Source organism: Octodon degus, unplaced genomic scaffold (assembly GCF_000260255.1).
Source record: "Octodon degus isolate 3935 unplaced genomic scaffold, OctDeg1.0 scaffold00065, whole genome shotgun sequence".
In the NCBI taxonomy this organism is placed as follows: Eukaryota; Metazoa; Chordata; class Mammalia; order Rodentia; family Octodontidae; genus Octodon; species Octodon degus.
The window spans coordinates 2462938-2486981 of record NW_004524641.1 but is presented as its reverse complement, the minus strand read 5'-3'; the positions used below and the strand labels follow the sequence as shown (position 1 = coordinate 2486981).

General features: G+C 38.7%; 1 protein-coding gene across 1 annotated transcript in view; it reads right to left on the bottom strand.

Annotated features, from left to right (window-relative positions):
• Positions 1–24044, bottom strand: part of Pde11a (phosphodiesterase 11A) — a 535125-nt gene that overhangs the window by 141204 nt on the left and 369877 nt on the right. Inside the window, exons 7-9 of the mRNA XM_004634726.3 lie at positions 22668–22743; positions 20104–20171; positions 19218–19310 (exon numbers count right to left, since the gene is read on the bottom strand). Coding sequence (XP_004634783.1) covers positions 19218–19310; positions 20104–20171; positions 22668–22743 — 237 coding nt within the window. The remainder of the gene's footprint in view (positions 1–19217; positions 19311–20103; positions 20172–22667; positions 22744–24044) is intronic.

The window sequence follows — 24044 nt, the reverse complement described above, 5'->3', positions numbered from 1 at the left end:
CAGTTGAACTTGACAAACTGAACTTGTCATCCTGCATTCTGTTTCATTCAAAAATATGGAATCAATGCCTACAGCAGATTGATGGAGCCCTCAATTTAGGAAGAGGAGTCCATTCATCATTTATTCATCCAAATCAAAGATTTAACTTAATCATTCTGTATCACTACTCAGATTAAAAATTTCATATTAATTACCACACTCCAAATGTAATTTTACAGAGCAAACCTTTAAGATGGCTTCATAATTAGAAATACTACAGCTTAGCTAATGTATAATGACAACCCTGGCATTTATCTGGCAGCTGCCCAAACTATCTTTGACCCTTGGTCCATAAATTGCTTAATATTGGTATCTATGCACTTGCAAGAAGATATGGCAAGCGCAAGGGCCTGAGTTCAATCCCCGGTTTGACCAAAAAACAAAAAAACAAAAAAACAAAAAAAAAAAGAAGATAGAAACTGCAACTTCATGCAAATTATAAAGACAAAGAAAGCACACATTCTCAGATAAGCCTGCTATGGAGGTGGGTTCTAGGTCCTTCTGCTCACTCTGGTGATGTTTGGGATGGCTTCACTGGCAGCACTATCCATAATAGTGTTGTTGCTCTGCCAGGTATGCTGGGCTCTGAACTTCAGAGACTGGAAGCTTCTATTAGTTGGGTTGAATCACTGTAGCCATGAATCACTGTGTTTGAAACTCATGGACTCTGTAGGACACTCCAGCCAACTCAAGAAGGAGGAAATATCAAGCTGGAGAGTGTGGCAAAGGAACACCGTGAAGCCACACTGTGAGGGAAGGAAGAAGCTGCCTTGGAATGGATTTCTGGGCTCTGCCCACCCTTGCCGCCACCAGTTTGTCAGAGGTGAATGTCATCCAAACCCTTCTGGAATTCCTGATCCAGAAGACCACTAGCAAAATAAAATGTTGCGCTCTAAGCCACACAGAGCTAGTGGTTAAAACAAATAAAAACCCATAAAATATGGCGACCTGCTTCTTGGACACACTACCTTGCACCACCCACAGACTTCTGAAACAGCTATCAGTTGAATCTGCCTTGCCTTTCAAAGTCTAGGAAAGACTGAGCTGAATGCATTTGCACATGGGACGTGTGGAAATTCAAAGCTTTTCCAAAATGTGCAACTCCTGGTTGTTTTACAGTCTCATCACAGGTTTTAAGTTCTCATGTGTTCCTAAACTGTGTCTGAGGTACAATCATTGCCCCTCAGTTTCCATCCCTTTCCCCCTATCTTCCTTCTTTCCTCCATACTATTCTCCCTCCTCAACCTTCTAAGAAGATAAATTGTGAAGTTACATCAAAAGAAACAAACACTTTCAAAGGAAATCTTGAAACACCATCTGACCTTTCTTCCACCAGCAGGGCACTTCTCTGACCACTGCCTTTATGCAATCTCGGGCCTCCTTCATCTTTCTGCCTTCTCACCAATGTAAACTTCTCTTTTTCCTTTTTCTCCCCTGTTCTTAAGTTCAAGTGAAAAACAATAAATTTATCTCCATTTCTCATTTAGAAGAATTTTCTGCACCCTCTGATTGCTGGAGGCAGTCGATACGTATCTCTCGTAATCTGTACCAGTAATGGTGAACCTGTGGCATGTGTGTTGTTTTGCTTTTGCAAAAAAAAGATGTTTATGGTTTGTTTATTCTAAATTAAAACTTTAATATTCAGGCTTAATTGCACAGTTGGCACTTTGTAATAAATGGATGGGCTTTGGGTAGCAGTTTGGCCACTCATCTCTAAAAGGTTTGCCATTGCTGAATTCAAAGAGGATCTGTTAAGGATTTCCTCATAGAAATCCTTACAAGAGAACTCTGGGTCCTACAGCTAGGAAACATTTCAGTCACCTTGTTATACTTCAAGTTCTCGTATGCCTCTTAAATTATCTACTGACTCATTGACAGATTTGACAGGTCATTTTGCATTTTGTTTCATTGAGACACATGGAGCTAACCCCTCAGTGGATTGATGGAGTCCTCCCTTTGGGAAGAGGAATGCACTCATCATTAGTCATCCAAATAAAAAATGTTTCCCCAAATTTAGCATGTATCAGATGGCTGTTCTGCTTCCAGAGTTCCTAACTCTTGTCAGATTGGGGCCTGATAATCTGCATTTGTAACAAGTTCTCCCATGATAGATACCCACAATTTGAGGACAATATCACTGGTTAAATCCTATTCATGGATTTCAGGTTAAAAATTCCTGAGTTAGAGGGCAACAGAGAAGGTTACAGATTGGCATCTGTTTGGGTCTTCTCTCAAATCCCAGAATGATCTGAATAGCTGAGATTTAAGAAGACAGGAAATGGTTCCTTAGGTTTTAACAACCACAGCTTAATAACTAAATTTTTTTTATTTCTTAATTCTAATGAAAATGAAAATGCAAAACTGCTATGTTATTTATTTCAGTGGGCATTAATTTAGAAGACCTGAAGAGACTTTTTTTTTTTTTTTTTTGCGGAACTGGGATTGAACTCAGATCCTTGCGCTTGCCAGAGAAGTGCTTATTCTACTGAGCCATCTCCCCAGCCCCACTGTGGGCATTAGTTTAGAGTCCTTCAACATAAAAATAATGCGGTTAAGATCCTGAGAGTCCACCTTACTTCGAAAAGAATGGCTGTCATCCAGAAAGCAAATAATGATAAACATTGAAGAGGCTGCAAGGTCAAAGGAACCTGTCTACATGATTGGGGAAAATGTAAACTAGTACAACCATTAAGGAAATCAGTATGGAGGCTGGCCAAATAGCTCAGCAAATTAATGTACCTGCAAGCAGGCGCAGGTGCCAGGGGTTCAGTCCCCACACCTGCAGTGCTGGCCCCACCCCCAGGGTACGCTGAGATGGCAACTGAGACTGGGCATGGTGGTGCACACCTGTAATCCCAGCTCTTGGGAGGCTGTAAACAGGAGGATCACTATGAGTTCGATCTACTAGTGAGACCCTGAACACCCTGTAGACTCTTCCCTAAAATAAAAATAAATGAATACACAGAGAGCACATTGGCAAAGCAATGGCCATGACTCATCCACATGGCTGACACTGACAAAGGTTCTACAATCTGAGGTACAGGATCTCAGGATAAATCCTGAGGGGATTTCACTGACCTTATCAGACCCAAAAGCTACAACTCTTGTTGCATAGGTCCTGCTTTACCTTGGTCTTAACCATCCAGCAGAAAAGTATAAAAATGAAATATAAGAAGTAAAGCCATGCTGTTATGTTGAGCTATAGGGGACTCAGGTCAACAATTTCTGACATTGCCAGTGAAGCGGAAGACCCAATACTATTATGGACTACTGGACTCTTTTAGAATATTTTGCTGAGTTTGCACACCTATAATATTAAAACAACAGTACTTAACAAAAAAAGGGGATACAGATGAATGTCCATTTTGTATCTGTGTGTTCAAAGTGGTTGGGATAGATGTATAGTTACATTCTCTTAATGAATAGAGGGATTAGTTCTAATGGTGTTTGTAAATAGAATATCATGTTCGCATCTTGTACAGCAATTAACCACTAGGAAGAATGTATGCAATGTGTTAATTATTGAAACTGTCCTACCAATTTGATTAGAAACTGTCTCATTGCTATTTGTTTCTCAATAAAATTATGAAAAAAAATGAATGAATAAATAAATAAATAAAGGAAATCAATATGGAGATTTCTCACAAAAAGTAAAAATAGAAATTCTATTTGGCCCAGCTATTTTCCTTTTAGGTATTTTCCTGAAAGAGTTAAAGACATTATATTCCAATGATATATTCCCACCTATATTTATAGCAACACAGTATGTAACAACTAAATCTTGGAAGTAGCCTTCATGCCTATCAACAAGTGAACAGGTAAGGTGTGGTGTTTGTACACATCGGACTTCTACTATACCATAAAGGAGGATAAACTTAAGTCATTTTTAGAAGAGGAGTGCACCTTGAGGCCATTATGTTATGTGGAATGAATCACACATGCAAGCCGAATAACTATTGCCTCATTTCACTTATATGAGAAATCCAAAATGTAAATAAAGAGCAAAATAAAGGATAAAAGGAAATGAGATACATATTTTGCAAAAGGGCAGGGGACTGGGTTGGGGAGATAGCCCAGTAGAATATGCACTTGCCTGGCAAGCACAAGATCCTGAGTTCAATCCTTGGTACCACAAAAAAGAAAAAAAAAAAAAGAACTTCAAAAGGGCAGGGGAGGGCTGGTGAGATGGCTCAGTGGTCTAAAGCACCTACTTAGAACAAGCTTAGCAAAGCACAGGGGACCGCGGTTCAATCCCCCAGCACCACATGCCAGCCAGCCCCGCCCCCTGGTGGGCTGAGCTGGCCACACACACACAAAATAAATAAATAAATAAATAAAATTAAAAAACAAACAAACAAACAAAAGGGCAGGGGACCAAGCGATGTCAGAGCGAAAGGGGGGAGGGGAAAGGAGAAGGGGAAGAGGATGAAAGAATGATGTGCAGGGTGCATGTACCACTTCCCCATGAGGAATGTAATCTGTATGTAATGCAAACCTGTGCTAATAAAAAGAAAAATTATCAAAAATATCAATTTAAAGTTAATATCACTATGAATGTGTATAGGGTGATGCAGAAATAAAACTTGATCTTGAAGTCTAAAAAAGAGATCCTGTTTAGAATAATCTAATTGCGTGAATCACCCTACAACATTTTGATTAGAAACTGAACACAGAAATCAGAATGCATCCCTTGTAGCATGAGCCTGCTGTCACCCAACCTACAGAGATCAGTCATAGAACTTGATTTTCGTTAGGTAAATTAAATTCTTTTGTGTATTATTTGCAGAACTTTTCAAGGCAGGCCATTTCCTTTCAACTTTGTTCCTTATTTATCACTAGTTATAGGGTAACATATAAGCAGAGCAGTTTGGTCTTCACGCACAGGGACTTAGTGTCAGACTGCTTGAACTAAATATCCTGCCTCTACCAGCCCTGTAACCTTAACTTAGGGAATTAGTGTAGGGCTCAGCTTTCTCCTTAGTAAAAGGTGAGAAATATCTTTATTTTCCAATCACTTCTCACTGGCCTGCAAGTCACAGGTTCCATTTAATGTTTAGTGTAATCCTACCATGGGCTCCAAAAGGAGAAAACCAGAAATATTTGGCGATGCGTTCTAATAGCTGCCACAATGAACTGGATAATCAAACAGGAAGTTGCATTAGAATTGTGTTTAAAACTAAGGTAAGTAAGTCCAGTGTATGCATTTATTCAATGTTTTCTAACTTCCTGATTGTCTTCTGCATTTAAGAAAGTTGTATAATCTCACCCATTTACAGATCTTATCTACCCAATTAAATAGTCTATGCTTGTTAGATATTTTATATTGAACATTTATTGTATATGTAGTATATCACTATTAAACATTGTGCTTTGACTAAACATATTCTGATACCAATAGAAGAAAATTATTGTAAGAAGAAGAATTATTGGTTTATTGCTGTTACATAACTGTCAGGAAATGCTTAGATACTAATTTCAATCATTTCAATGTCAGTAGGAAATGTCTTTTGAAAGTTTCATATGGTAATGACTTCTGATTTTTTAGTTTTCAGTAGTCTTTCATAAAGGGTCTAACTATTAATGTTTAAATTAGGAAGGATTCTATGATTAATTCTTAGTGGGATTCAATATGACTCTACACAGATGCATATTGGGCTATAATTTATAACTGAATTAAGGTAAGCATTTTGCTCCCACAGCTGCACTGCTCCCCACATTCTGCTTTAAAGTGAGGCTGTTTTTCTTAATCATGAAGGTTATTAAATGCATTAATGTTTCACAAATGCTTTTCTTGTGAACTCATTGCTTGCTTGCTTTTCTTGTTATCATTAAGAACAGAGGAGAACACAGCATTCTTTTAGACTAATTGAGCAAACTTGGATTGGTTATTGCTGTTTCAACAACTATAACATGTGCCAGTAGTTTTTCAAACTAGAAATTCATATAACTAGAATTATTGGCAGTCTTATTTTATTTAATGCCATGTTTCTGAGCAGCCCATTATTGAACAATGAATACATGAAATTCAAATATTCTTACTTTCTATACCCCTGCTGCCATGTTTTTCTTGCATAATCAAAAAGATTACTACCATGGTTTCTCATGTCTGAGATAAAGGTACACTGCTCATTTTAATTCATTACACAGGGCATCATAGAGCACTTCTGGCATATACGGTTTGGCTGGGAGTTCTTTCTGGAGTAAAAGGAGTAAAGAGGAACCAGGCCTCCTTGGGGCTACTATCAAACTGTCTAGGTGACTGGTTACCATGGAGGAAAGGGAGGCCAAAGGTAAGACTGAAAAGGGAAACTTCCAATCTGTCTGAACTAAGGTTTGTGGCCATACAGATCATGTCTGACTTGAAGGAAGTCAGGGAAATACATCGGTGTAACTTGGGATGTGCCAGTTGCAAATAATCCATTCAATCAAGAAATATTTACTGAGGACTTAATTTGTGTCAAGGACTTACTTTGGCTGTGCACATAGACCCTGTTCTTTGTAGGGAGGGTAGTGGGGATTGGATCAGTCTTAGCTTCTCATGGCTGGGACAAGAATTCAATTCAGTGTACATCAATTGAAGGAAGAGAAGTTTAGTTTGTCTCATAGTCTGTAGAGGTTTCAGGTCAAGCTGGCTGGGTCCAAGTCAAGGAGGCATGGAGGAGAAGTGTAGAGAAGCAGTTCATGGTAAGTCAGTTAAGAAGCAGAGAGGGATCAAGGGAGTAGGAAGGACATATATTTCTTGGTCACATCAACAGTGGCCTGCATCTGCCTACCTGGCTTTACCTCCTAACAGCTTACCCCCTGTAAACTATCCATGTGCTAATCTAGTATCACATACTTGGGACTCAGTACAGCACACCAAGAGCAAGTCACCTCTCTAAAGCCCCACCTATGAGCATATGATGGCCTGGGGAGCATTTTAATATAAACCATAACAGAAACCATGCTAGGGAAGTGCTCTACTGCTGAACTACATCCCCAGGCCTTCCTATTTCATGTGGGACAGGGTCTTAGAAAGTTGCCCAGGCAGCCCTTGAACTTGGGCTTTTCTTCCTTCAGCCTCCTGAGTAGCCGGGATCACAGGTGTGCACCACAGTTAACTGCCAGAGTCTTCTCTTTTGTTTCAGTAGTAGAGACAGATACTAATCAAACACATATACACATTGAAACAATCGCCACAGAGTCAAGAAGTAAAATGATGAAAGAGACAATTATGGTCACTGGGAAGAGTGGAGAGTCAGTAGGGAAGATGTTCAAGTTGTGATTTCTCTGAGGAGATGTTATTTAAATTGAGACCTAGAACATCAAAAGGCGCGCAGAAGCATCTAGGGCAGCAGAAATAGATTGGAAGTGGCATAAGAAATGGGAGCACTGGTCAGGGGCCAGCTCAGCCAGGACTAACCTGATCTGGTTACTTTCTAGTCCCTGTACTCATGGAATCTTCTTATGTGCCCTTCCTCAGTTATACTCCACCCAAGAATGGCCAGCACCTCAACTTTTGTGGCATTCATTTCCTTTGTGTATAGTGTTGCTGTCCTTGAAGCTAGGTAACTGGGTCCCCTTTCCAGGTAGGTCATGATGCTTATAGCTGTGTGAGGGTTGCTGAATGAGCAAGGCAGGTGGGGGAGACAGGACAGTGGCAGCTCTAGGATGGTAGAAGTGGAGATCTAGGTCTTCGCAGGGACCCACACTCAGGGAGAAAAGGCCCAGCGTCACAGGAGCGCTTAGCCTTGAGCCCTATTTCTTGTGGTCATAAGGAAGCAAGGTACCAGCGGGCCAAACAGAAAAGGGGAAGGGATAGACAGGAGAAGCCTACATACAAGCACACTGGGCCCCAACACAAGAGGCTGCTTATCCCTGCTTGTGAGTGCCTGCTATGTGCTGGGGACAGGGGAGCTGACTTAGTCCAGAATCCTTTAACTAAAGCAGAAGGAAAGTGATGCCCACTTACTGGGTTGCAGATGGGGAATTTCATCACCTGACTCAGAGGCAGGGTTGGGAAAACACAATGCCTTTAAAGGTTTCTCAGTCATCAGACACTTGAGTACCAGGTATGTTTCAGGAAGTATTCTAGGACGTGGAAATATACCAGTAAGCAGAAGAGAAAAAGTCTCTGCCAATATGAGGCTTACTGTCTAGAACAGAAAGGAAGCAAAGGAAACCTAAATAAACAAAAAAGATAGCATGTCAAATGGTGATTAATGCTACTGAAACAAATAAACAAGCAGAGGAAAGGGAGATTAGTGAGTGATGGTGAAGTATATACATAGTATATATATAGTATATATATATAATGGAGAGAGAGAGTAAGAGTGAGTACATATCAAGTATTTCTTGTACTACATATAAATATGTGGTCCAATATATATGTATACATACATACATACATACATACATATCACACAACATATGGTACCTGAAACATAAGGTCCATTTCATAAATGCTGCATTTTTTAAAGCGCACTCATGCACGCGAACACACATACACACACACAAATCATATTATGAAAGCAGAAGAAAAAAGAACATGAACTAATGAAAGAAAAATTTTCAGATGATCCAGAACAAGTACTTCCAAATAATAATCATTTCTTGAGGTTACCATGGGGACTACACTAAGTTATTCCAAACATCCTGCTGTGTTTGGTAACTTTTGTCCAGGATCTTGAAGCACATTCCTTACACCTTGGCAGTGATGACAAATCCTATGAAGGTGGATTTGATTTTGGAAGATCACCAAATATTGTTTAATAAGAAATAAAAATTTAAAAATATGACCACCTTTATTTTGTTTTTCTGTTAAAAACAAAGTATGATTATAAAGTACTGAGATGAATCCGTCTGCAGATGCCAAGATGAGGATTCTGAAATGTCAAGCTAATCATGTTCCTCTCCTGCTGAAACTCTTCAATCATTCGCCACCACTTTTGGAATCCAGTTCAGATTTCCTCATGATATACAATCCTCTTGTGACCTGGCTTATTTTCAGCCTTATCCTGCTCTGCCCTGGTGTGTTTTTAGCCCTCGCTGTACCAAGAGACCAAGGCCGTCCTCCCTACTTTCATTCACAGCTTCCTTGTGTCTGGAGCCCTTCTGCTATCTTTCCTAACTATATACTTACTGCTACACTCAGGAATTACCTCCTCTTCAAATCAATTATGACCAAACTTTCTGAAATAGATGAACCTCTTCTGTTTCCTCTAATGCTGTACCTACCTCAGTCCTGGAACTGTCAAACAGCATTTGTTTCCATCCTCTTCCAGACTGAAATTATGTGAAGTATTTCTTGTTCTACATCTTATGAAATTTTCATGTGTCTACCATGTTGTTTTGGTTAGGGTTGAGTTCCTGGTACATAGTAGGAGAGTAATTCATTGCACTAATGATTATTTTTTACAGACCTTAAAGACCCTATTAAAGTGTTTCAGAAATGTTTGCAAGTTGACAAGATTATTACAAAAGTATAGAATCCTCTATTGACTACTGGCAGAGAAGAACCACTCGTTCAGATACATAAATTCTTTTTTTGTTGTTAAGAAATTACATTACTGGTATAAACTAGTATCTGATAAAGTGTAAGTGAATCGTAACCCAAAGTATAGAATAAAAACCCATTGGTATGTAAATATATTCAAATAAAGGAAGAGGGGAAGGAAACAAAGGAAAGCTATAAATATAAAGAACTCTAAGTGCTTTATCTAACTACTTCCCCTCAAGGATGTGGAACATAACTGGCTATTCCTTAAGTAGCTTCACAGAGCCATTCCCTTCCAATGAATACAATGTAGAAAAAAGGAAGAAAAGAGTAATTTCACAGTGGGGCAACTGGATAGACACTGCTCTGGCCATGTGATCAAGGTTAACATTTACAGTGTGAAGTCATTTGGACAGCATGGACCCTTGATGTGACGCAGTGAACATGGCACTTTATTTTTGTGGCTTTCCTGCAGTATAACCATGAGGAAGACATCAGGCAAATCCCAATAAAGCAACATTCTACACAATGCCTGACCAAAAGGCCTGATCAAAACTGTCAAAGTCATCCCCCCAATAAAAAAAAAAAAAAAAAAGAAGACTGAAAGTAGGATCTAGGTGTGGAGATCCGTGCCTGTACTCGCAGCACTCTGTGAGGCTGAGCAGGAGGATCACAAGTACAAGCTATGCTTGCATAATTTTGCAATGAAGTGAAAGCCTGTTTTAAAACCAAAAGGGTCATATGCAATGTGTTAATTATTGAAACTGTCCTACCAATTTGATTTGAAGCTGTCTCATTGCTATTTGTTTATCAATAAAATTATGGAAAACAAAATTTCTTACCTAAAAATAAATAAATAAATAAATAAATAAATAAATAAATAAATAAAATCAAAAGGGCTGGGGATTAGTTCAGTGCAAAGGCAGTGGGTTCAATTTTCAGTAACAGAAAATGAAGGTGATGGGAGAGAGAATGAGGGGCTGGCAGAGTAAAGGAGGAGGAGAAGAGGAAACAAGTATGAAAAACTGTCATAGCTAAGAGGATGCTGGGATACACGATATTTGAACAAAATAGGGTATCCTGGGTTGGATCCTGAAACAGAAAAAGGAAGGTAGGGAAAGTCTAAGAAAATCTGAATAAAGCATAGACTTTGGTTAACAATAATGTAATACTACTAGTTCATTAATTGTAACAAATGCACCATGCTAAAGTAAGACATTGAAAACTCGGGAGAATTGAGGGGGGTTATATAAGAAGTCTCTATTATCTTCCTAGCTTTTATGTGAATCTAAACCTTTCCTAAAGACAAAGATTTTTAAAGATATCTGGCTAGGTATCAATGCAGGGTTGTCCATTTTTCACAAAATACTTATGTGAAAAGCCAGAATCATCACTAAAACTCCCAAGTTAGGTGACTTGTCCATATAGGAAGGAACAGAGGGAGAATAATCAGTCTGATTTGAAAGCCCACACTTTAAGTTCTTCACTGAATTTCATGAAGGCCATAGATGCCATGTATGCTGATGATTGAGTTTCTTATTGAACTTTATAATTGTATGCTTTACTTGTACTTGATGCACTTGGCAAAAACTTTTTACATGTGCCCTGTGTGCCCAGTCCAGTACTGGGAGCACCAACGTGAGCGTCACAACACAGACACAGCTTTCTAAGAAAGAGAGCTGGAATCCACTGGAGCAACACCACATCACCTCAGCTGAACAGAACCACACTGAATCTGTGCCTCCAAGCTCGATGCTGAGAGCCAGATTAGGAACTAAGTTCACTGGCTTTCCCCCCTTTGCAAATACAGCCAAGGGACACAGGTGGCCAATGACATTGGATCCAGGGTGCTCATAAACCCTTGCCAAGTAGGAAACATGGCATTCTGAAAACTCCAAGAGATTATGCCTCTGAGGATCACTTCCCTGAAATCTGCTGAGTATCCTGATGCTCATTGGAACTGGAGCAGAAAACTGCACAGGAAAATAGATTTGCATGACATTTATAAAATAGACAAACTGAAGAATAAGATAACAAAGCTCAGCTGTCACTTTCTCAAGGTGCCTTCATCTGAATGTACTCACAGTAGCCCCTAATTTTCAGCCATTGTTCATGAACACATCCTTTCTTTTCTTTATGACATGATATCATGATTCTATCTTGCAAATTTATTTGTTTATCTATCAACTGCCTGTCTTCTGCCAGAATATAGGAACACGAGAGTGTGAATATAATTTGTTCTTTCAATGCTGAACCTCATCACCTGAAACAGTCTAAAGAAAGTGAAATTACATGAAGTATTTCTTGTTCTACATCTTATGAAATTTTCATGTGTCTACCATGTTGTTTTGGTTAGGGTTGAGTTCCTGGTATCGGTCACAAAAGGACCGATACTGTTTGTCCCACTTATATGATGCATCTAAAATAGGTAAATTTATAGGAAAACTAAAATGGTGGTTTCTGTGGGTCAAGTGGGGTGCAGAGTTAGTGTTTAAGGGTTAGCAGCGTCAATTTGAGAAGATGAAAAAGTTCTAGAGCTGAAGGTGGGGACAATTACAGAACAATGTGTGTTTCTAATGCACCTGAGCTGTACTCTTAAAATGACAAAAATGGTAAACTTCATATTGTTTCTACTTTACCACCACTTAAGAGCAGAAAACGACAGTGAGCAAGAGGACCGCCTGGAATGAGAATCTAACCATGAACAGGGAGTGTCAGATAGACCAATGGAAACCAGAGGCTAGAAGGGATTGCAAGTTGTCAGGAAAAGCAAAGCAACATCAGCTCATAGCCAAAGGGACATGGCTGGTCTGGAACTATATTTATGAAAGTGGTTCTCCCCAAAAAGAATGTTGGTATCTGATGTGGAGGGCCCTAAGCCATGTTAGAACTTCTGTCATATAAGGCTTTGTCTCTCAACCTCCTGCCTCCTGTCCTTCCCCTGGCTTGGGGTAGGATGTGGAGTGGGGAAGAGCGCAGAGTCTGCTGTGATCCTGTCTTGACCACAAGGTTCTGATTATAAGGAAGAGGAGAAGCTCAGAAACAACATGCATGTAGAAGAGCTCTGGCGTCTATCAGAGCAGGCATCCAGGAGCAGGGAAGGCTGGTGGAACAGAAGGTGTGAAAGGTGAGAAAGAACAGAGCTTTGTTTACATCCTATCCCTGTAGCTTTCACTCATTCACTTAGAGCAGATCTGTTCCTAGAGCTTAGGAAATTCTTCTGGGAGAATCATCTTTCTTTCTTTACCCCAGGAAGCCAGGTGGGTTCCTCAGTCTTCATCTCATCTAGGGAAATATCCCAAGGGGCATAGTACTTGGGAAGAAATGTTCACTGCCAAACTTCCACTATCCTCCTCCCCCTATAAAGCAACTCTGTACTCATGGTCTATTAGAAAAGAAGAAAATACAGAGGTGATGCTATGCCAATCGGTATCCAGGAAGACTACACTAAGAATGAGTGGCAGTTCTGCCATCATTGCCCAAGCTTTTCCCTTTTTTGCTAGAGAAGACCAATAATTCTTTGTGGAAGCACGGATTCTTTTATTCAATACATTTTACTGAGGAATAATTACAGTGGTACTCAGGTTCATGGACTTGATTCTTTCATGTAGAAAAAAAAGAGAGGAACAAAAGATAGTTAAGACATGATCACATATAGCACTTTAGGGCGTAATATTCTAGAAGAGGAAAAAAATATACGGCAAAGGCAGAGATGACCATGAGATTTGAAGCTTTACAGAGTAGGCTACATTTAAACCACCCTTTAAATGATGGAACAATTTTGAGTGGAGAAGGTATAATTGAAACAGAATAGTGTGAGTGGAGTGGATACTAAGGATCGGATCGCAGAGAAGTAGGCGGCTGATTTGTAGACTATGAAGCATTTGAATTTGTAAGTAGCATAGAACTCTGAGAAGAGCTATGGGACCCAAGAGTAGGAAAGTAGTTTGGCATGAGATTTCGAAGGGCCCCCAAGGCCAGGACATTTATACTTTGATAGCTAATCAGGGAATAATTTAATGTCTGTGAGTGGGTGAGTGATGCAATCGAAAATATGTTTCAGGAAGAACAAGTGGAAGGCTATTACAATTGCCTGGACAGAGGTAATGAAGCCCTTAAGTGGGATGGCTGCTGTGGCAATTGGAAAGGAGGAAATAGGCAGGGGGCTTTGGGGAGGTAGAACAAATGGAGCTTGGCTCCTGATTGCATATTCCTTTTTCTCACCCTCTATTTGACCCTCATTCCTTCCCTCTTCTGATCATAAAGCTGTATGAGGTGTCCCTTAACACACAAACTTGTATTTCCTGAAAAAGTTCTCATCAGTATTAGGTAAGGCTTCATTTGCAATAACTGTGAAAGACACCCTGAAGGACAATTCTTGATGTGCAAAATGAGAAAGTAATATTCTACATCCACATTTGTATTGTGTTTTCTCCATATCCTGATTTCTAGGTAAAGTTTATCCCCCTTTTTCTTAACATCTTACTTTCTGATAATGTGACCATATATTAAAACAGCTCTGCTGGTTCTCTTGGCTACCCATGCAGAATGGAAATAAGGACTAGAAAGTTAAAGGTATTAAAAGGGATAGTAAATTTTTCTCTTTGTCCTATTATTCAGGTTTAAGAGCATCTCTGTCCTCTAAGAACCTCAGTACACTGAATTTGTCTGTCTGTCTGTCTGTCTGTCTATCTATCTATCTATCTATCTATCTATCTGTCTGTCTATCTATCTATTTTGGTACTGGTGATTGAACTTAGGACCTTGCACTTGCCTGGCATGTGCTTAAGCTGCTGAACTATCTCGCCAATCTTAATTTTATATATTAAGAAAAAGGAATTTCATAATTAAATCGCACAACTAATTTGTGAGACTAAGAAAAGCAGTTGCTAAAAAAATTGAGTAGGTAATTCAAATGTTAAGTAAAATCCAGACAACTATTATTATTATTATTATTATTATTAAATATTCCATTTTTTTGTAGGCTAAAAAAGTAGAAAATACTGTGTATACTCATGATTCTACATTTCACATTTGTGGATTATGGCTTAGGTGAGCAGAAGTTGTGCTATGGGGCCCCAGTCAGGCAGGTCTTTTAGGGTTAGCTTCCCCTTTGGAGATGCATAGTTTGGAGGAATTGTTGGCTGCTTTTGGCATGGACATTTTGTATTTCCATATACTGGAATCCTAGGCAAGAAGATATCCAGTAATACAGGCGACAGACAACAGGCACTCCTGAGAAAGCAAAAGTGTGCAAGGGCACCCTCTTCTCTCCACTTGCCTTAGACATTCACTGAGCCTGAGACTACACAGCTTGCTCAGAGTCAACAGTTGTTGGATCTGGATTCAACCCACACTAGACCGAGACTAATGCTGAAGCCAGCATGTGTAATTTCAACCTACACTGCTTTTTGCTAGCATAAAGCCTCTTTCTGCAGGAGATACTAATATAAAGTACAACCTGTATCAGAAGAGTATTTAAAACAATGAACTTTTGTTTTTTCCCCCCAGATCAGTGGAACAAACTAACATCTAAAGAAGTGTACTTGTACATATAATACATATGTGTGTTAATATGAATTTTTATAATTTAAAATGACACCTCAAAGCAATTTTATTTTTTTTTATAATTTTATTTATTTATTTATTTTGTGTGTGTGTGTGTGGCCAGCTCAGCCCACCAGGGGGCGGGGCTGGCTGGCATGTGGTGCTGGGGGATTGAACCGCGGTCCCTGATGCCTTGCCAAGCTTGTTCTAAGTAGGTGCTTTAGACCACTGAGCCATCTCACCAGCCCTCAAAGCAATTTTAAAAGTAGGCATTATTAAACAAATACATGGAAATTGGTGGCTATATGGGAGGAAAAAAACGTTACAACATATTTTGTTTAAAAAAGAACAGTTCCAGGCAAGTCTGAGTGCTTCAGAGATTATACTTAATCCAATTTGTGGTAATTAGTCTTACAGAGCATTTGTCTGAAGAATATTTACTTTCAGAGGATGTGCTGTGTTTGCTAAAAGTGCATTAGGAAGGATGTTTAAAAGACAGAAGAGAACAGTGTTGTCGCATCTCTCCAAGTATCTGGCATACAGGAAGAAATGCATCCCTTGAGCTCCTCAGGCCCTGAGCTACCCCTGCTCTCTTCCTGGAGGGGAAGGCATCCAGGAAGATTACTGTTACTGAGACCCAAAGAATGGGTTGTTTTGCTCCACTCCTGTTATTAACTGAAAAATAAGAGACAATGTGATAGGATTCTGAGGATGACAGCTCCTTTCTCTTTGGCCTTCCTGTTACGCATGCTAATCTCAAGCACTCATGGATCCTTCCACCTCAGCCTCCTGAGTGCTGGAATTCCATGTGTGCACCACCACGTCCAACTCAGACTGCCACATTGTATTTTTATTTTTATTTGTTTTTTCATAATTTTATTGAGAAACAAATAGCAATGAGACAGTTTCAAATCAAATTGGTAGGGCAGTTTCAATAATTAACACATTGCATACTGTCTTTCTAGTGGTTATTTGTTGTACAAGATTCAGACATTCCTATTTACAAATACTATTAGAACAAATCCCTCTATTCATTTAATTAAGAGAATGTAGCTATATATCTATCCTAACCATTTTGAATACACAGATACAAAATGGTCATTCATCTGTATCCCCTTTTTTTGTTTAGCCCCATCATTTAAATATCATAGTTGTGTGAACTCAGCAAAATATTCCAAAATAGTCCAGTAGTCCATAATAGTATTGGTCTTCCACATGACTGGCAATGTCAGAAGTTGTTGACCTGAGTCCCCTACAGCTCAACATAACAACATGGCTTTACTTCTTATACTTCATTTTTATACTTTTCGGCTGGATAGTTAAGACCAAGATAAAGCACGACCTATGCAACAAGAGTTGTAGCTTTTGGGTCTGATAAGCCAGTCAAATCCCCTCAGGATTTATCCTGAGACCCTGTATCTCAGTTTGTAGATCCTTTGTCAGTGTCAGGCACATGGATGAATCATGGCCATTGCTTGGCCAATTTGTTCTCTGTGAAAGCCTAAAAAAAAGTTTTCTCTCCAGAGAGCCACATTTTAAATACTGCTTTTCTCTAAACAAGGTAAAGCAGGATAAAGGTTGAAAAAGAATATGTAAAATTGAGACAATACAAAGAGAAGATGAACCTGGATCAACCAGGTGGGGTATCTTCCCTTCACTGCAGTGCAAAAGGGGGCTGGGTTGGCTCAAGCACTGCATCTTACCTGGTTTTTTATCTCTCTTTGTTATTATTTCACTTTTTAAAACAATTATCTGGCTCATATATGTTCTTATAAAAAACCTTAAATCCTTTATGGGATTAGGTTGTTTATAAATATACACTGTAAGTACATAATTTTAATAGAAATACTTATAAAATATTACACTTATGCATGTACTGTATGTGTAAGTACATGAGCTTTATATATTTATTCAGAAGTTATGTCATGATAGTGACATGGAAATCTCATCCCTGAGTTCATGTTTAGTAGCTTGCAAAAAAATCATTCTTTTATTTTCATAAAGTCCTGAGCACAAGGAATCCTTGTAGCTACTCTTGCATACAGATTCCAAGAGTAGGGAGTGGGATGGATGTCACCCAACTACTAGAGTCAAGAATTTGGTCCCCAGTGGTAATGGTTGGCTGAGGCTGGGTGGGAAAGAGCCAACATGGCAACACTAGAATCTGACAGGGAATTTCACTTTTTACAACTGACGTAAAACAAAGCACACAGAAACCTATAAATTAACACATGCACATGAATCTTTCTTTCCTAAGGGAGAGACTCTCACAAGGCTAAGAATTAGGCCAGAAATTTGGTAGTGTAAGACTTTGTTTATATATCTATGGACAGAAGGCAGTTGAATTACACAGACGAGAGGGTGTTTACTCTGCACCTGAATAAGCAGCACATAGGTGAGAAGATTGCGACTGAGGACGGCCATTGGCACTTTCTAGGTACCAGTGTCTCCTGGAGGCCCAGGGGCACTGGGAAGTGATGCTGGGGAGGCTGGTGCCTTTCCTTGACTCTTTTCCAAGGTCAGTAGCTCAGTCATTCTAGCTTTCTCTCAGCAGGATGAAGATGCAGTAGAAGGCAGGTGAGAAGTGAGAATGTGAGGGAGCATCAATTCCTTTCTGCGTGTTCTAATGATACCATGACATGACCATAAGGATCTCTCTGTGACTGGTCTTGGGGTGGTCTTTTTACAGATGAAGGAAGTAAGAAGCAGGGGATGAGGCCACTCTGCTGCAATCAGTATGCGATGACAGCATGACTCACATTTGTGATTCAAAATTCCTGTCCTTTGCTCTTTGTCCTAATTATTTCTCAGTAATAAATATATTGCTACAGATAATAAATATAGTGGCTATTGTTGTTGCTATAATTTTATTGAGTGCTCATTAAAATCTTCATCACATTCATCATCTGATCTAATTCCTACAATTGAGCAAGATGACAGAGCCATTATTTAAAACAAGTTCTGCCCACAGATCTTAGTGCCCCACTAGTGAGACTTACCCAGTGTTATGTTTGCAGCTCATCCACTTATTGATTCATCAGGTATTACTTTTAGTCCTTACTGCGAGCATGATACATGGAAGGAATGCAGGGCTATCTCAGGAGGATAACAGCAAACTATGTTCTCTCCTTTCTGCTCTTCTGTCTTCTTTCCTGCTTCCCTCCCACCCCAAAACTATGCAATAAATCTCTCCTCTGTGTTAAACACCTGCTATGCATTCCAAATAAAATTCCATAAAGGATAAAAACTCTGCTTCCAGAAGTCATTCTAACCAGGAGGAAAAAAGTGACTAGATTAGATAACCATAATTTCATGTTTTTAAAACCTTAAACCAAAGTATTGCAAGTACCATCCATTTGCCTGCTCATACCTCCCTTGCTTTTCTTTTTCTACTGAAATCTGGCTCAGTACCCACAATAGTCTGAAGACCACACACGTATTGTACTGTTCTACAGACTGTTACCTTGGCACTGACGTTTTAGCTGCCTTACCTTAATAAGCATGCCACAGATAGAAACAAAATCTACCCACAGAGCAAGATGCTGGAAAAATGACAGACCTTGGGTCAACATAATCCCCTGAGCATCCTAGGAGAGGGGAACTCTTCTTTTAGAACTTAGTGGGTCTGAGAGGACATGCAGTGTCAGCATGGGAAACAATGCAGGGTATGTTGGGAAACAGCACAGGGGGTTCCATGCATGTGTGGAAAGAGGTAGCAGGATAATGCCAGGAGCAGCTTCTTCCATCTGGGCCACAAATGTTCACAGTGAGGCTTTCTTTGATAAGGAAAATTGTGAAGCTGCAGAATGTTCACACATATTCATATCTAAGTTCATATTACATTTTAAATCCTGACAATTTTATTTTTTCTTACTCTTATCTAATAGATCTAATATATAAAAATCCTCATCTAATCATGAGACATATATGCATGGACAACAAACAATCTGGGGGCTCCCTTAAAATATGTGAAACATTGCATGTATGTGCATTTTTCTAAAAAGGTCTTTAGCTTTAAACCTATAGCCCAAAAGTGCTTAAGTTTCAAATGAAGATAAACAACAATTAAGAAAGTAAGCCCCACACCCAGGATACTTTTTCCTCCATAAAATTGGGACTCTTTAGTACAGGATTTTGATGTAAGTACAGTACTTACGTCAAGAGCCACAGACTGCTTAGCCCAGGACTTCTTCACTTGATCATACATAATTGTGTTGTTGATACCAAGGCCACAAAAGATGACAAAGGCCTAGGGAAGGGAGAGGCCACTAATTAAAAACTGTGATAACTCACTGACAAAATTTAATATGAAAGCAGGCAATAATCAGAGATGGGTCTGAGAATATAATTTTATTGTACACAGAGGCAGGCCTTGGGGAAATACACACATTAAAATTCTTAATTACTATTGTCATGTAACAACTTTATAGCTTACATTTCACTTGAGAAAAAATTATTAATACCATTGTGAAGAAATGACTTCACTTAAAAACATACAGTCTATTTCAATGTGCTTTAAATTTATTTAGGTTGTGGATTGATTTTAGTTAATTCCATTCTATTTAACCAAAAGCAATCTCTTTCAGTAAGTAGGCTGTAAAATATTCTGGTAAGTGAAGTGAGAGTAACTACAAGGCAAGGGGAAGGGAGACTGATTTAGGATGAGTTGGTAAAGAAGCTGTGGGATATCCTGAGTTAAAGAAAACCTGGCTAAGCCAACTGAGGATCTCAGGACTCTGAACATATATAAACCACACAAGAATGGGATAATAACAATTTGCAGAGGATAAGGGAGACTTGTTTTTGTACTACAATTAAGATAAAAATAACTGAGAGTTACAAAATAATGTGCTAGGTGAAAAACAAAATCAAACTTTACATATGAATTTATATAGTCTTCAAATCTCCCTTTACATTTTGGCAGCCTGCTTAAAATTAATAATAATTAAAGATGGTTTATCCTTACAAACATGGGCAAGCTGTGACCAGGAGACTACCAATGACTCAGCCATGACCCTTGGTTTATAAATTTATGTTCTTACCTCAAAAAGTCGTTGATCTGCATCATCAAAAGGTTTCCCATCAAGTCTATTCAACACTTGAGCCACTCCTGTGAAGAAGTTTGAGAAACATGGCCATTTTCAATGTTAGACAAAGTGTTACCATATTAGAGAAGGCTATGGTGGCTGGATCTCTGCCTTCATTAAGTAACTATAGATATCCAGCTTAAGCTCCTATGTATCATTACTCTGGTATAGCGGGCAAATGTGTGTGTATTCACAAACACACAAATACTGCAATAGTGTGTGTGTGTGTGTGTGTGTGTGTGTGAGAGAGAGAGAGAGAGAGAGAGAGAGAGAGAAGCAGAGACAGAGACAGAGAGACAGAGAGACAGAAAGAGACAGAGACAGAGTGAGACAGAAAGACAGAGAGACAAAGAGAAGAAGAAGGAGGAGAAGGAGGAGGAGGGAGAGAAAGAGGGAGGGAAGGAAAGATAGAGACAGATAATATATAACTGCATATATGCTTAGCAATATTTTAGCAAGGCTGAGATTAAGAACATAAACTCTGGATTTTAGATGGTCTTGGTTCAGATGCGAACTCCACTGCCAGCTGGGTGACCCTAAGTTATCATTTAGCATTGGATTTCTCATTGTAAAGTGGGAATTAAAATGTGGACTACTTGAAAAAGGCTGGGAAGACTCCACTCACACAGATACCCTAAGTTATCATTTAGCATGGGTGACCCTAAGTTATCATTTAGCATTGGATTTCTCATTGTAAAGTGGGAATTAAAATGTGGACTACTTAAAAAAGGCTGGGAAGACTCCACTCACACAGATACCTATTTTATCTTTTTCTTTAGGTGCCACAAGAGCAGCTAAAATCTACTCAATCAGAAGGCATCCCAAATACAGTACAGTTTAATTACTTATCTTCATGTTATAATTAGAGTACTACTTTTTTTCTCATACACATTATGCTGCTAACTTACTTCACCTCTGGTACCTACTGTTTTGTACTCCATATTGAGATACAAATGTTTGTAAAACAGCATATAGCTCCACATGAAGTAGACACTGAAGAAGTGATGGGAATTGCCACAAGCAATGGAAATTGATATACCATGAACTTTTAAAGCAAGGTTAGTTCTGTTGTACTACCAATGGTTTGCATAGTTCTGACAACTTAATTTATGAAGACTTCCTCCTCTCAAAGTTTGTTTGGCATTATACCAGCTTATTTAGGGCATGCTTCCAAAGCACAGCAGTCTAATAAGAAAAACCCAATAATCTTGAAAACCCACTAGTCTGTTTCCCTATTTAGTACAAACAAAAAATAGCTATTATTCTAAAATGTGCTTGCTATTGTTTTTACAAAATCTAACTCCTCACCAGGGAGGTAACTGATCCTAGGCTAAAAAAATACATATGCAATGAAATGAAAAATCTTAGCATGTAACAAGCAAACTATAGTCCCAATTTTGATGTAATGACATATTCACTATTAGAACTGAAATGTAAAACTGTATGCAAGATTATCATTGAATCAATAAATAAGCCATGGTGTTTCTCATGGACTTTCTCCTTTCTTTAAACATATCTAAAACTTTGTACAAGATACAATTTAATACTCATTTGTACTAAGGGCATAGAGCCTCAGACCTTAGAATATACTCTATATTCAATAATGTACCAGTATTTTGTGCAAATTAAGCAATCCAATGAAAAGAATCTTTCAAAACTCAGATCTGGACCACACTTGCTGAGTACTAAATCCTTCGCTGGCTAGCAGTGTCTTAGAGCTTAACAGGCAAATTTAGGGAGGAGTAGAGAGGTCAAAAGATACATTACGTACTGCATACCTTGGATACCTTATGTCTCCAAGGGACCAAACAATCATATTTTGATTATGTTTCAATAAGTATAAACAATGTCTCCACTCATTTTGACTTTTTAAACCATGCACTCTTCTTGCCTGGGTTTTTATATTAACTTTAATTCTTTTTATTTTTGATGGGAGGGAAAAGGGCAGTTAGAAAAAAAGTGGAGGTTATTATTATTATTTTTTTTTTTTGCAATCCCCTTGTACTGGGAAGTGTAACCTATTTTAGAACTACAGCAGTGGAAAAGCACAGATAAAAAATACAGATACATGGGAGAGTTGTACCAGGATTTAGGAGGCCTGAATTTTCAATGCTAACCCTGCTGTTAACTTACTGACTTTGTTTAAGTCACTGTGTTCTCTCTCTCTCTCTCTCTCTCTCTCTCTCTCTCTCTCTCTCTCTCTCTCTCTCTCTCTCTCTCTCTCTCTCTCTGTCTGTCTTTCTCTGTCTATTTCTCTCTCTCTCGGCTTCAACCTAAGATAAAAGAATTTTATTCACTTCCACAGTTCTAACTTCACAATTTATTGGTTCTTTGAGCTTAATAAATTCTGTTATGCTCTCATTCATGTCTGTTCATTGGGAGCTATACTTAGGAGACAGCACAGGCCTGGGGACTCAAGGACGTAGTAAAGAGAACTCATAAAAATGACATGGGTATATCTTAAAGTATATTTCTGTTCCTTTATAAAAGAAGCTAGAACTGTTTGAGGAATGTCTTACCAATTATTTGATGGTTGCTATTCCAAATTGGGACGCAGAGAACAGATCTTATATGAAAACCTGATATCTGGTCAGCCTAGGATATAAAAAGGCAGTTAAAGTTAAACATTAACCTTCCACTGAAAAATAACTTTTAACGTTGTAATCTTTTTTATTAATTTTATTGAGAAACAAATAGCAATGAGACAGTTTCAAAACAGGTTAGTCAGACAGTTACAATAATTAATACACTGCATATTGTTGCCTTTGTAGTGGCTATTCATAGTAAAAGATGCAGACATGATATCCTGTCCAAATACTATTAGTATAAATCTTTCTTCTCATTGAATTAAGCGAAAATAGCTGTATATATATCCTATTTTGTATATACAGATACAAAATGATCCTTCATTTGTATCCCCTTTTTTGGTTTAGTTTTGTCAGAGAAGGGTATTCCATTGCCATTTAAATATTGTAGGTGCGTGGGTTCAGCAATATAATACAATATAGTCCAGTAGTCCATAATAGTAGTGCTCATGACTCATCTACATGGCTGACACTGACAAAGTATCTACACACTGTGGTTCAGGGTTTCAGGCTAAATCCTGAGGGGATTTGACTGACCTTGTCACATACAAAAGTTACATTTCTTGTTATTTAGGTCTTGCTTTATGTAGGTCTTAACCACCAGCAGGAAAGTGTAAAAAGGAGGTATAAAAAGTAAAGCCATATTAATATGCTGAGCTATAAAAGGCTCAAGTCAACAATTTCTGACATTGCCATTCCTACGGATAACATTGTAATCTTTGTTTTTATTTTTGAGATTAGTCTTAGCTGGGATTGCAGGCACAGACCACTGCATTTGGTTCCCATTATAATATAAGTTTTAAAAACTTGCTTGCCTCCTTTCATTTAAGTAGAAGCTTTTTTTTTTTTTTTTTTTTTTTTTTTTTTTCCGTACAGGAGATTGAACTCAGCACCTTGAACTTGCTTGCTAGGCAGGCCCTTAAGCTGCTGAGTTATTTCTCCCACCCCCACCCCCTTTCAACTTCTTTTCATTTAAAACAACCCAGGGAACATCCCAAGTGAATCTAAAGCAAACCAAATACCAGTCAACTGTAACACTCCAAGCCAACACCACCTCCCTCAGCCTGCAGCATGGAAGAGCTGCATGTAGTAATACCTTGGTTATCCTCACATCCCCAGAGAGGAAGGCTGGCAACCAGTTCTGCCTGAGTATCTACAGCATTTTAATTAAACCAGTATTCAGCATTCATCTTTGGTTGGGCACACCAATCGTAAAAAGGTTTGAACCTGCAAGTAAATGTAATATATACATTTACTTTTATGTATTTACTGTTACTAAGTCACTGTGGATACTGTGAAGATATATATATA